Raw genomic sequence first — 13,034 nt, forward strand, 5'->3', positions numbered from 1 at the left:
TCACTTAACGGCATGTTTTTTTGGCATGTGGGAGGAAACCGGAGGGCCCAGAGGAAACCCATGCAGGCACAGGGAGAAAATACAAACTCCTTGCAAAAAACAAACTCCTTGCCGAGATTCCAACCTGTGAACTAATGCCACAAAGGGCAGAGGGTTAACCTCCAAGCCAACTGTGCTGCTCACGCCTAATATAAATAACAATAACTTAACTGTAACTTAACCCAACTAATATTATTCAAACATGATATTTTTATAGCTGCTGTACCTAGAAGGCCTCCAAAACCAAAAATTGTTAGGTCAACCAAGCCTACTATAACTTGTTATGTTTGGCTCCCAGCTGCCAAACCCTGACTTAGGTGCCATTATCAGCTGTACGCAGACACATCCCCAGCCCCATTGTATATCTCAGAAGACACCCATACCGCAGACAGGTTCCCTAAACTCTCCAGCATCTCAAAACCACTGCCTTCTAGTAACCCAACGGCCCCATTCCCAAAACAAACTTTCCCCTTTTGCATCATTCCAAACCAAAAAAGCAGTGGGCAGGTGGAAAATTTTCTCCCTACCAGTCCCAACTGACCATGCCCATTCCTTCACCTCAACTTTTTTCACCTCTTCTTAACCCCTTCTTTCCCCAGCCTACCTGCAAATTAGCTGAAACCCAACTTTCCTTCTATTATTTTCCCTAACACTTTATTTGCCGGCAGCCCTTATCACCCTCATCATAAAGCCTCTGTGCCTATTATTTCTCTACCGGCTCTGAGCCTTTCAGGACCACATAAACATAACAATATTAGAAGAAATAATAAGTACAACCTTCAGAAGACTTCATGCTAAAAGACCAAAAGAAAACATTCTTGTGGAAAAAAAAATAACATACCATTTATGTTATTTAGCATAACATTTACAAATAAGCATATAAATAGTTACCTCCTGACTGTAACGTGTACCCTAAAAACTGATCCAATTCCTTTAACAATGGATGTGATTTTTTTAAATTATGAGATATGTGTTGCATTTTAAACTCCATTTTTCACAATATTAATTATAGTTGAATATTTTTGGCGCAGTGCAAAGCTTTGTAGCCCCTGCCTGACTATAGCTATGTGATTGTATATAGCTTCATATGTATAATAAAGGAATGGAGAGTTGGTGTATGGGATGGCTCAGTGATTAAGAGGAATATATTGCATTTAATAACATGCAAGAACTGATTTACTTTTCTAAGAGAAAATTGACTTTGCACAAAAAGTACTCTTTATCTCTGTTAATCAATCCGAATGGGAATTTGATTAAAAAGTGAAATGTTGATAAACAAAGTGAAATAAACAAACAAAATTACTATTTACATTAATTTTACCTGGCTATGATTTGAATAGAACAGAGGTTTATTACTCTACATTAACATTTTATGCCTTCCCTCCATCCTAATAAAACATAACTGATACATTAGTCATGGACAAACTTTATAATCCTCTTCAAATGGTTGCTATTTTATGATCACACAGGTAATATTACAAAGGTAATACCCTCTACTCTTTTAGTAAGTCAGTCCCAATATGACATATTTCTATACAACTATTTGGATTATTTAGTCACTTCTCTGAGTTCAGCTGTTCTGCATCAATTTATTATTTTGAAAATTAGTGATAGGAAAAATCACATTCATCCATATGTGGATAGCTCAACACTTGTTTTAGTCGTAGATTCATCAGGCCGTTCGCTGAAAAGGTTTTCCAACCTGGCTGGCATGGACTTTAAAAAACCTTTCTTGAAATCTTGAGAAAATAGCACATAGACCAAGGGATTGATGCAGCTGTTGAAATAAGCCAAGCAGACACAAATTTCAGAAATGATCATGTTAACTTTCCAGTATTTGATGTTGTCAGAAACAAATGGCCAGGTATTGTATGGAAACCAACAGATGAAAAAACAAAGAACAATGGCAATGATGACTTTTAAACGTCCTTGAGATCCTTTTGGTCTTTTAAGAGATTTGGCTTTGTAGATAATCAGAATATAGGAGATGGTAATTAAAACAAAAGGGAATGAAAACATACATACATTTTGAATGATAAACATCTTATCAATCGTTTGATTATCCCTATCACTTCTAATCCAAGCGTCATATTTAGGAAAACAGTCTGAGTTTCCTCCACTGGTGTAGTGTTGTACAACATGCGGCACACTACTCAACAAACAAAGCAACCAAGTGCATGCTGCAACAATGCTGGCCATTCTACGTGTCCTGTATATTCTACTCCAAAATGGCCACATTATGGAGACACAACGGTCCACGCTGATGACAGTCAAAAAATACACACTGGAAAACATATTGATGAACATCACAGTCATGCCAAATTTACAAAGATCTCTATCCAAATATGTTTCCCAGAACATAGCCCATTGTACAATACGGAAAGGAAGGGCGAGGTTGCAGATTATATCGGCAATGGCCAAGTTGAGGAACCATACAGAACTGACGGTTTTCATCTTGAAGCTGGCAACCCAGATGACTAAACCATTTCCTATGACTCCGATAATTAGCGTGATGCTGTAGCAAACGATGGAGAGAATCTGTATAAATTGATAGGCTTTAAATAAAGGCATAAATGTTCCAAAGAATTCAAATAAATCGGAATAATCTGTTTCATTTGACAGATCATCAAAGCCGTCTTGAGTCCAAGTTTCCATGTTTTTTTTTTTTTTTTTTTTGCTAAAGCAGAAAAAAACAATTTAAATTGTGTAAATAAGTAAATTAACTAAAAAAATTACCTACTAACTACATATTGGATGTTGTTAAAAAAATATTTAATGTATTTATTTTTTTAATATTCGTTACCTTACCTAAGAATGGGTTCTTTTAAAGGTTCTTCTCACTGGGAAGTCAATAATGACAATGAAGATTTTTCCTTAGCACTTTGCTCAAAAATATTGTATATTTGGCTTTTCACTCTTATCACTTTGAACTGCTTTATCTGAATCTCAGAGTTAAAACAAAACTCACATGACACAGATATGATCATTGATAATGTTTAAAGAGATGTAACGGAACATTTGAATACATTTATTAATTCAAATGTGCTCAAATGTGCACAATTTAAATAATGTAGCCCTGTATTCATTAACATATTTTAAAGTCAATCAATTTAACAACATACATTTGACTTCAGCCATTTACAGGTTCCAGCTATTCACAATCTCTTATTAGCAGACATTACGGGCACTATTTATAAAACAGGAAATATTACATTCTCCTAAACATTCCCTAGTGGGAATTTCTCAGGTTAATGTTTTTAAATGGCAGTAATTTATTTCCACCATAGGGGGTTCACAGTGCATCAGGGTATAACCAAAATGCATAGCTAAATTAAGGAAATTGGTGGAACTTATAGTACTGCATTTATATAGGGCTCTCAACCCATCAGGACGTACCCCAAGAGGGCCTAGCTAAGTTAGGGAAATTGGTAGGACTTACACTACTACATTTTTATGGGGTTATCAACCCATCAGGGCAGACCCGGAGGGTATAGTTCAGTTAAGGAAATTGGTGGGGCTTATACTGTATAAATATATAATTGCGATGTGACTAAAATGATTGCAGGAGAGAAATAAAAACTGTAAATCTACCCAAAAATATGTTCTGCTGCTCCTTGCCTTAAATGATGATGCTAAGATTCCTAACTCGTGAAGTCTTTGTCCAAGCCTTCATCCAAGAACAACTCCAGGTTCACACATGGCTAAAACTTTCCTGACCATCCTTGCTGGTCAGTGGAGGCCTGTTGACTTTTCATTGGAATATAGCCACTTCTGCTCAAAAATTGCATATTAAACTATTCATCCAAGACATTGGACCTGATTTATTAAAGCTCTTCAAGGCTAGAAAGGATACACTTTCAATGTGAAAGCTGGGTAATCCAGCAAACATTGAATAGATTTATTCAAAGTCATTTGCTAGCAAATGTTTTGAATCCTGGACTAGATCCAACCAGAAAGTGTACCTTCTCCAGCCTTGGAGAAAGTTTTATAAAATCAGACCCATTAAGTCAGAAACTACCTCCCTCACACTGAAAACATACCCTTGGTCCTCAGACTATGCCTAAATGGTTGATGGACCTATCATAATGGTGATGGTTCAGCTATACCCTTCAAGCAACACTTGTTAAGAAGTGTAGGGATGAGCATTATAGCTGAAGCTCTCTCTACATTTTATTCTCCAAAACTCTATATTCCCAGTGTAAACATTTTTTTATGTCAGACGTATCAGCCATAACGTTATTATCTTGTGAATAGCAGTTACAGGATAACATCACAAAACTGCTTGTACTAAGATCAAAACCTCCTGATATTTCATATTTATCAAACAGAATATTGAGTATGTCATATGAAACGTTTATGTCAGCCCATCCCCATTTTTTTTTTCTTCATTGGCTGTTTTGGATGATAATTCATGCTATTAGTCCCTTGTGACCTGAAATAGCATTTTTTTATATACAAAATGACATAGTTGCTAAATTAAAAAAAAGAACTTTGATTAGCTAATATAAAACAGATTTAAATAGTCCTCTCCTCACTGTATATTTAGAAACTACTCACTAGGGATGAGCGAGCAAGTTTTTAAAACTCAATCTCGCTGTGAATTCGGCCGTTCTCGCTTACCGAATTTTAACCTCTAGTGCCGGGGATCACAAATCTCCTCAATGAATGCGACCCGAGGCAGAGCTAGTGGTACATGACTTTGAAGTGACAAATTTTTTCTATTTCACTCCTTAGCCATGCTGGAAATAGACTTTATAACTTGAGGAATCCCTGGTACATAATAGGAAAATCTATGCAGAAGAGTTTGCAGGTAAAATTTAGGTAAAATCAAGATATGCATAAGCCAAAACATCTGGATAAATTGCACAGTAGAATTTCACTTCAAGTAGTATTCTACAATTTTTTCTAGTAAAAGTAAATTTCAGATTGTCCCTCATCACAAAAAATGGTGTTGGAATTACTTTAAACCAATCAAGTAGATTGAAAAATTGAATTTCAAATTGAAATGTAACAAAATTAGAATTTTACCCTCATCCTTAATTTCATATTTTGTCTGTTTGATTTCTGGTATAGGAATTCTAAGTAGCAATGAAACAGCAATGCCAGCTTACAGCACAGATAGTTCTGGCAAAAATTTGGGAGTTATTTTAAATAAACTGAGACTGGTAAAAGGATTTTGAAAAACATTTCCTAGCTCGTCAAATTTTTAAAAAACAAGTCCTGGCTGTAATACGTGTCTAGTTGCATATGCCTGTCTTAATTCTGCATCAATTACCCTCAATTAAATTCAATTTAGTCTTTTTTACGTCTTTTATCAATTTTGCAAAAAAGTAAATTGAATTGTAGCAAAAATCACAAAAAGAGCAAATACCAGCACTTACAGCTTTGAATGAAAATCCAATTTATTTTTAATTATATCAGAATATATAGTTGTTTTTGCAAAGTTACTTATTAATCTTATAATAGAGGAAATAGAAGTTATTAAAAAAAGCAACATTTTTCATTTTTTGGTATAAAGCATACTAAATTCAAGGTTTATTAGCATATTGTATCAAAACAAACTAAAAATATTTAAAAGTAAATCCCTTTAGGATAAAAATCAAAGCTTGTTAAAATTGATTTAATTTTTACAAATTTGTTTTATAATATATTATATATATTATATTTTATATTACATTATATTGTAACATGGTTACCGTCATCATTTTGTTTAAACCTGTAGTCAAAACGTATTTATTTAGCATACAGCTAAAGGCAAAAATTGACAATCTCTTGTCGGGTTTGTATTGCTATTTGTGTCCTCGTTTGGTATATTTACATTATTTAATTGTTATGATCATCAATATCACTGCTGTGGAAAGTAAGGGGTTAATCTAAAAAATTGAAATGTTATCAAAACAGAAAAATGTATATCTTGCAATTGGGATATTTGTTCCATTGACATCTAAAAGCTGTTTTTGCTCACATTGGAAAGATATAATTTTACGTTCTTTTGAATCTATAGAAAATATAAAAATATTCACCTAATAGGGAAAATGGTATGAAAATACAGTAATTTTAGCCATTCCATTTGGTATTCAAAAAGTTTTATCTTTAAATAAACATTCACAAAATAAAAAAAATATATAATTCTCGGCATTCCATACGTTTCCAAAAGTGAGCCTTTGGTCTTCAGTGAAATACAGGGTCCCACACATCTCTAGGGCTGAAGAAAGGGATTGATTTGCTTCATAATATATTACTTGACATATCATTGTAGAAGTCAGTCCTTTCAACCTAGCACTTTTTTAATTGATCCAGAAAGCTATGAAATAGGAAATATTAAAAAAGCACAAACAGGTAATCCTAGTACTATTCAAAGCATGGATGTTTCCAGGTTTGCATTGGTATGCATAGTAGCGCCACCATCTCTGTAGGCCAAATCTGAATCTTCATTGAAGGCTTTGTTCAGTGTGGCTGGTAAAGACTTGATAAAATTTTTCTTGAAATCATGGCAGAAGAAGACATAGATAATGGGGTTAATGCAACTGCTGAAATAAGCTAAGCTGACACAAATTTCAGCAATGAGTCTGTCAAGGCTTCCATACCTTGCATTGATAGTTATGAAAGGCCAGGTGTTATAGGGGAACCAAAAGATGAAGAAGCACATTACGACAGCTACCATGAGTCGAAGGGGGCGTTGGGATTTGTTTAGTTTCCTAAGCTTTCTGATTTTGAAAAAAACCAGGGTATATGATATCAAAATGATTGTGAACGGGAAAGCAAACATACATATATTTTTGATGATGAACATCGTGTTCCTAATCTTTATCTTTTCTTCCTCATCTTCAAAGTACCAATGTTTAGGATAACACTCTGTGATTTCTTCAAAAAAATGGTTGAACAGAACATAGGGGATGCTGGTGAGGAGGCTTAACACCCAAGTTAATATAGAGATGATCCATGCTTTTCTGGGTGTTCTGTGTATTTTGGTCCAGATTGGCCAAAAAACAGAAACGCATCGGTCAATGCCAATGATGGACATAAAGTAGACACTAGTTGACATATTTATGTAAAGAAGAGTTATGCCGATGGTGCAGAGATAATGATCGTATGGAATATCAAAAAACAAAGCCCACTCTGAGATCCTCAGAGGAAGAGAAATACACGTAATGAAGTCAGCGATGGCCAGGTGGAGAAACCATAATGAGCTGACGGTCTTCATCTTAAATCCAGCAATCCAGATGACTAAACCATTTCCTATTATACCCAAGACTAAGGTAACACTGTACCATATAATGGACATTATTATGATGATTTTAATATTAATGTAAAAAATGTATTCATCTGGAACGGAAGAAGTCCTATAAAAAAAATAAATAAAATCTAATAATTTATCAATCCCGAAAGCAACAATTTAATTATGAAAATATAGATTTCTCAATGATTTATCAAATCTTTTTTTGGTATTATTCTTCAGCCATTGTGCCTGATTTATTAAAGCTCTCGAAGTGAAGCTGGGTAGTTCAGCAAACCTGAAACGGATCTGGTTCAGAATATAAAACATTGCTTGCAAATTACGTTAAATAAATACATTCCAGGTTTGCTGGATCATCCAGCTTCACTGATGTAAGTGTATCCTTTCCAGCCTTGGTAAGCTTTATCAAATCATGCCCATTATATCTATAAAATGTCCCAATCATAAACCATTTGATAAAGCAGTGAATCTGATATTAGCCAAACATTTTCTGGTATAGGGTATGTCAGATGTCTGGGGTTTCAAAAGGCAGTGAGTGAATGTTTGGTGAATGTCATATTTACTGCTTCAAAAATAAATAACCTTGACGGGAATCCTTAATACAGCACTAATACCTACAAACTACACTCCTAGAACTAGACAACTCTATAAAAGTCTTTTGAATTGCCTATTTACAGGAAAGGACCCTTGCTCTATGTGTGGAAGCAGAAGTCTTCAAAAGTTCTCACTTTATAGTTCTCATGGCTTTGTTTTTCTATAGAATTTAGCAATGGCTCTTCATATGCACCATCTTTCCCTTCAAGCACAATTCACTATGATATAGATTTTTATTTCTCTCATTTCCTTTATTAAAAAAACTCAAACTATGGACCTGATTTATAAAAGCTCTTCTAGACTGCAGAAGATAAACTATCATGGGAGAACCTGGGTCATCCAGTATATTAAAAGTGTAAATAATTGAAAACTAAATGGTTTATAATTAAAGAATAATCTCTTTTTATGCAAGTAACAACAAAAATATAAAATATTCATTGTCGAAAACAATTACCTGTTTTGATCATCCAAAACCTCGTCTGAGGTGCTCATGTTCATGCTGAAATGAAAAATATATCTTTATTGTTTATCTTTAGTGTACATGTTATTTTTTTACCAAAATTTTACAGCCTAAGGTGTAAGAAATTTTGGCACAGATTAAATCCAGTTAGATTGGTCAAGGAATGTGACCAGATCAATTACAAATTCATTTTTGTTTTTCAATGACAGGTATAGTGGGGCTCATACAGCCCATAAAGCCCCCAACTTTCACTGGTATACTATACTGTCAATGACATTGATGTTGGATCAGACAATGTGCCTGTTAATGACAGTAATATCAGATCAGAACTTGAACTGCTCAAATTTGCATAAATCGAGGAATTTGACTGGATTAGGAAATTCCAAATCAGAATTAATTTTTTAAAGAAACCCACTATACATTTCAATGACAAGTATAGTAGGGCTCATCCCATCCATCCACTGGACAATGGAAGCTGTTAAAGTCCAACAGTCTACTAAATATCAATGACAATGATGTTGGTTCAACCAGTATACTTGCAAATGACAATAATGTCACATTGGAACTCGAATTGCTCAAAGTTGGATCAGATCAGATGAGGAAATTCCAAATCACAATTCATATTTTTTTTATGAGCCCTACTATACCAATTCGTCCACTAGCTCAGATTGGAACTGCCTGACCACCACTAGTAATAAAACCTCCATTCATCCCTTCACACATGGTAATCCTTAGAATGGTGGATAGTAGCTTTCATTTTTGTTCCCTAAAGCAGCCTATCTACAGTCCACATGAGCATGCTTCATCCTCCTTAATACAAAAGGGGTGGGGGCAATATTTTTTGCATTATTTAGGCATTGTAGAAACCAGATATATCACAATATGCAATTCAATGAAATACTGGTAAAGAAAGGAAAAACCTCTGTTCACTGTCAAATATTGTAGGTTTACTTAGACGTGAGGCTACAAAATAAAGATAGAGATTAGATAAGTGTATGCACGGAGGCCCCCCAGCTGTGAACCAAGGTTGATCTCAAGCCTCAACCGAGGGCTATTAAAGCCGAATCCCAGAGCCAACTAGGGCTCCAATATACAAGTAATGTCAACTAAGGATTTGCACAATAAGCATAACATTAATATTATCTATCGACTCTGAACAGAATAACAACTTTCCTAGCCTGTCCTGTTGAAGACTTCACTTTACAGACAGGAATTCAAAGAATCTCCTGGTACATGTGGCCTGAATTATGAAAACTCTCCAAGATTGGAGTGAATACACTTTCATTGGTAAACATTTGTGATCCAGAAAACCTGGGATTGATATAGTCTAGGATTGAAAACATTTACTAACAAATAGCACATTACTATTAGGAAATCCATTCCAGGTTTGCTGGATCACCAGGCTCTTCTCCTACAAATTTTGCTAGCAAGCAAACCTGTAATTTAAAAAAGTTCTAAATTGACCCCATAGACATACAAGCATCATCTCACTTTAGTAATCAATGATCAATAACCATAGAAATAATGATTCATTGCTGGATACCATGAATAACCATGAAAACCACTATGAATATTATGCAAGTTCATAGCTAATTGGTTCTTATATATATGTGTTACCAGCAATGGTCCACTCCCTTATCCCTTTCATTGATCATTTATTCATGGAGTCAATTAAAATCGAGAAATTCCTGTTGAAAATACCTGTAGAATTATAAATGTTCAACATGATTGATCTGAGATCTGCTCAGACACACAGCATCCATTAGAAAATCCCTATGTCTATCTGTACATGTTAAATATTCAATAAAATCATTTTGTTCGTAGAAGGATACCTGTCATCAAATATTGAAGTCTCGTTGCCCATTGTTTAATTTTTCAAGAAATGTTTCTGTCGAAGTTCTCAAAAGACAAAATGCCAAAGTCACAAGGAAAATAATGTGATCTTTTATTTAGTTTGTTCTGTTAAAAGCAGTTTATAATCTTATCACTGAATTTCCTTATCTTCACATGCTTTGAAGGAAATTAGATGACACAAAATAGTAGAAACTTCACAAAATAAAATAAACACAGGCACACAGTATATTGTTAACCGTCGTTTCCCTACTCCCCATACAGCTTTAATGTTTGACTATCGGCCATCTATATGTCTATACTTTAGGTATTCTAAACCATTTTGTAATCTTTTTTACATTAAAAAAATGCTGCTGCACATCAAAAATCTATATGTTACAAAATGACACTCTGTAGCTAATTCGGCACATTTTTTACATTTATAAAAATCCTACAGCACGCCACAAATCAAAAATGTTACAAAATGACAATCTGTAGCTAATTCTCTTGTCTTCAAGAATAAACAAAGCAATTAAGCTACCTACTGCCACCCACTGACATGGAGGAGTATTACATTACTCTGACAGTCACTACAGCACGGACACTCGACAATGGTAATTGGATAATTTCCCACGGTACACCTGAAGATCTCTCACGGCACACTAGTGTGCAGCAGCACCGTGGTTGAAAATCACTGTTCTAAATAAATGGTATAATCTGTTCAGCAAAGTGATATGAGATTAAGTGAAAAAAAGGTGTATGGCTGGTATTTTTCTTCCTTCCTCATGCTTGTGTGATAGCAACTCCTTCATAACTGAGGTAGTTAAGACCTTCTCCCAGGCAAACACACCCACCTTATCCACCCACCAATACTCAGAATAAAAACAACTTGCATGTATGATACAAAATGGCCATTTATTACCACAATCTTGTTCTTTTACAGTTAACACTTCACACATATACATATATCCCATCACTAACACATAACAAACATAACAACGTAACACCAGAATCCCACATTAAGCAGCATAAACAATAAACAGGTTGCAGGTTCTCGAATACAATCCACATTTACCCATTTAAACTTGATAGTATGCACCCTATTGATATTTGTGGTTCCCAGCCACAACCCATATCAATGACTCTCCAACTACTCCCACAACCCATTTTAAACCTGCTGATACAATCGCACCACTTAGGAGACACCATAACTTTCTCTTCACCAACTCCATCACATTATCAACACCCTGCCCTTGATGACCTCAAACTTCCACACCTAAACCAACTCCCTTTGCCCAAGCCCCAGTCAGATTTGAAGGGAGGGTGGGAAACTTGTCCCTGTCTTCCAAACCTCTGACTCCGACTTCCTGTTTGCCTTTATATTATATATTGCTTATATTTCTTTTTCTCTGCTCAATTTTCCTTCCTCTAAAATCTAAACCCTGAACATTCTCTGACCTCTCCTCCCATACTGGTTTACCCTATCTTACCCACTTCGCCTTATCACTCAGTCATGTTGGCCCTCCACATAGCTCCCTTCTCCTGCTGGCTTCTGGGCTTTCTTTTTGAAAGGGACGTTTTATTGCACAAATGCACATTTTTAACTGTTTTTATTTTTGTTTTATTGTTCTATTCTATTTTATTCTATCAGAATACATGTAAAGTGCAGGCAGATATAGTAATTTACCTCTATAGTTGTAAGCTGTAAACGAAAACATAATTGGTCTTTTAAACTATTGCAACTAAATAAAACCTTTATAACTTATTTTTGTTCACCAATCACTTAAATAAATTATTTCAGTATTAAGCTCGCAGAATTAAAATGGTTTACAGGGGATCAGCACTACAACCACTTTGGGTTCCTATCTTTAGGGTCTTGGGGGAAAATCATTAAACTATTTTTGATGTGCTTTTAAAATGCATTTCAACATCTTCTTCACCATTACAAAGTTGGTACTTATCAGAAAAGGCTTTTTCCAGCATGGCTGGGATAGACTTGAAGAAGTTGTCCTTAAAGTCACGGGAAAAGAACACATAAAGAATGGGGTTGATGCAACTGTTAAAGTAGGCCAGACATATAAAAAGTTCATTTATCAGATTATCGAATTGGTAGTTTTCTTGGCCAATGTGGATGAATGGCCATGTATAATATGGAAACCAACAGATGAAGAAACACACCATTACTGCAATCACCATCTTGTAAGACTGGTGAGATCTCCTTTTCATCAGGGGTTTCAATTTATAAAAGAATACACCATAACAAATAAGAATAAAAGCAAAAGGTAACACAAACATGAAAGTAAACCTGATGAGCCGTAAACTTCTTACAAGATGAGAAAAGGCAGTAAAACTTATTTGAAGATCTTTTGGGGCGCAATCTGAAAAATTAATATACCAATAATAGGAGGCGCCAATAGGAGCACTCAAAATCAAACAAACAGCCCAAACGACTATTGATACGATGCGTGCCATTTTAAGTGTTCTGTGCGTTCTTGTCCAGATTGGCCACACGATGGACACACAACGATCAATACTGATGACAGTTAGAAAGTAGACACTGCTGCACATGCTAAAAATCAATACAAATGCACTAGTAAGACACAACTCCTTGGGATAATAAGAAATAGTAAACAAAGACCATTCAGTTATCCGGACCGGTAGAAAAGCAGAGCAAATAAAGTCAGCAACTGCCAGGTCGAGGAACCACAAGGCATTGACGGTCCTCATCTTGAATCCAGCAATCCAGATGACTAGAGAATTTCCTAGAATTCCGACAATAAATATGATACTGTAGCAAAGTATGCAAAAGACTTTAATAAACTGAAAAAGATTTGGTGGAACAAAGAGGTAAGTGTCAGTGGTTTGTTCAAAATA

The 13,034-nt window shown here is 35.1% G+C and overlaps 2 protein-coding genes across 2 annotated transcripts; both read right to left on the minus strand.

Moving 5' to 3' along the window:
* Positions 1–843: 843 nt before the first annotated feature.
* LOC140340626 (fMet-Leu-Phe receptor-like) lies at positions 844–2,708 on the minus strand. The gene has a single exon (XM_072425932.1). It carries the CDS (start codon positions 2,692–2,694, stop codon positions 1,666–1,668), a length of 1,029 nt encoding a protein of 342 aa, XP_072282033.1. The 5' UTR covers positions 2,695–2,708; the 3' UTR covers positions 844–1,665.
* A 2,858-nt stretch (positions 2,709–5,566) lies between these two features.
* LOC140340983 (formyl peptide receptor-related sequence 3-like) lies at positions 5,567–10,231 on the minus strand. Its single transcript, XM_072426468.1, has 3 exons — positions 10,163–10,231; positions 8,325–8,369; positions 5,567–7,382 (listed from the first exon to the last, which is right to left on the minus strand). Exons 1-3 carry the CDS (start codon positions 10,192–10,194, stop codon positions 6,395–6,397), a joined length of 1,065 nt encoding a protein of 354 aa, XP_072282569.1. The 5' UTR covers positions 10,195–10,231; the 3' UTR covers positions 5,567–6,394.
* Positions 10,232–13,034: the final 2,803 nt, after the last annotated feature.

Source organism: Pyxicephalus adspersus, chromosome 11, assembly GCF_032062135.1.
Source record: "Pyxicephalus adspersus chromosome 11, UCB_Pads_2.0, whole genome shotgun sequence".
Taxonomy (NCBI): Eukaryota; Metazoa; Chordata; class Amphibia; order Anura; family Pyxicephalidae; genus Pyxicephalus; species Pyxicephalus adspersus.

Bases quoted from the DNA above. Each gene is read 5' to 3' on its own strand.
- LOC140340983 (XM_072426468.1), bottom strand. From the start codon at position 10,194: ATGGGCAACGAGACTTCAATATTTGATGACAG. The intron at 8,370-10,162 runs GTATCCTTCTAC...TTTTCATTTCAG, and splicing joins ACTTCAATATTTGATGACAG to CATGAACATGAGCACCTCAG. The intron at 7,383-8,324 runs GTAATTGTTTTC...TTTTTTTTATAG, and splicing joins GTTTTGGATGATCAAAACAG to GACTTCTTCCGTTCCAGATG.
- LOC140340626 (XM_072425932.1), bottom strand. From the start codon at position 2,694: ATGGAAACTTGGACTCAAGACGGCTTTGATGATCTGTCAAATGAAACA.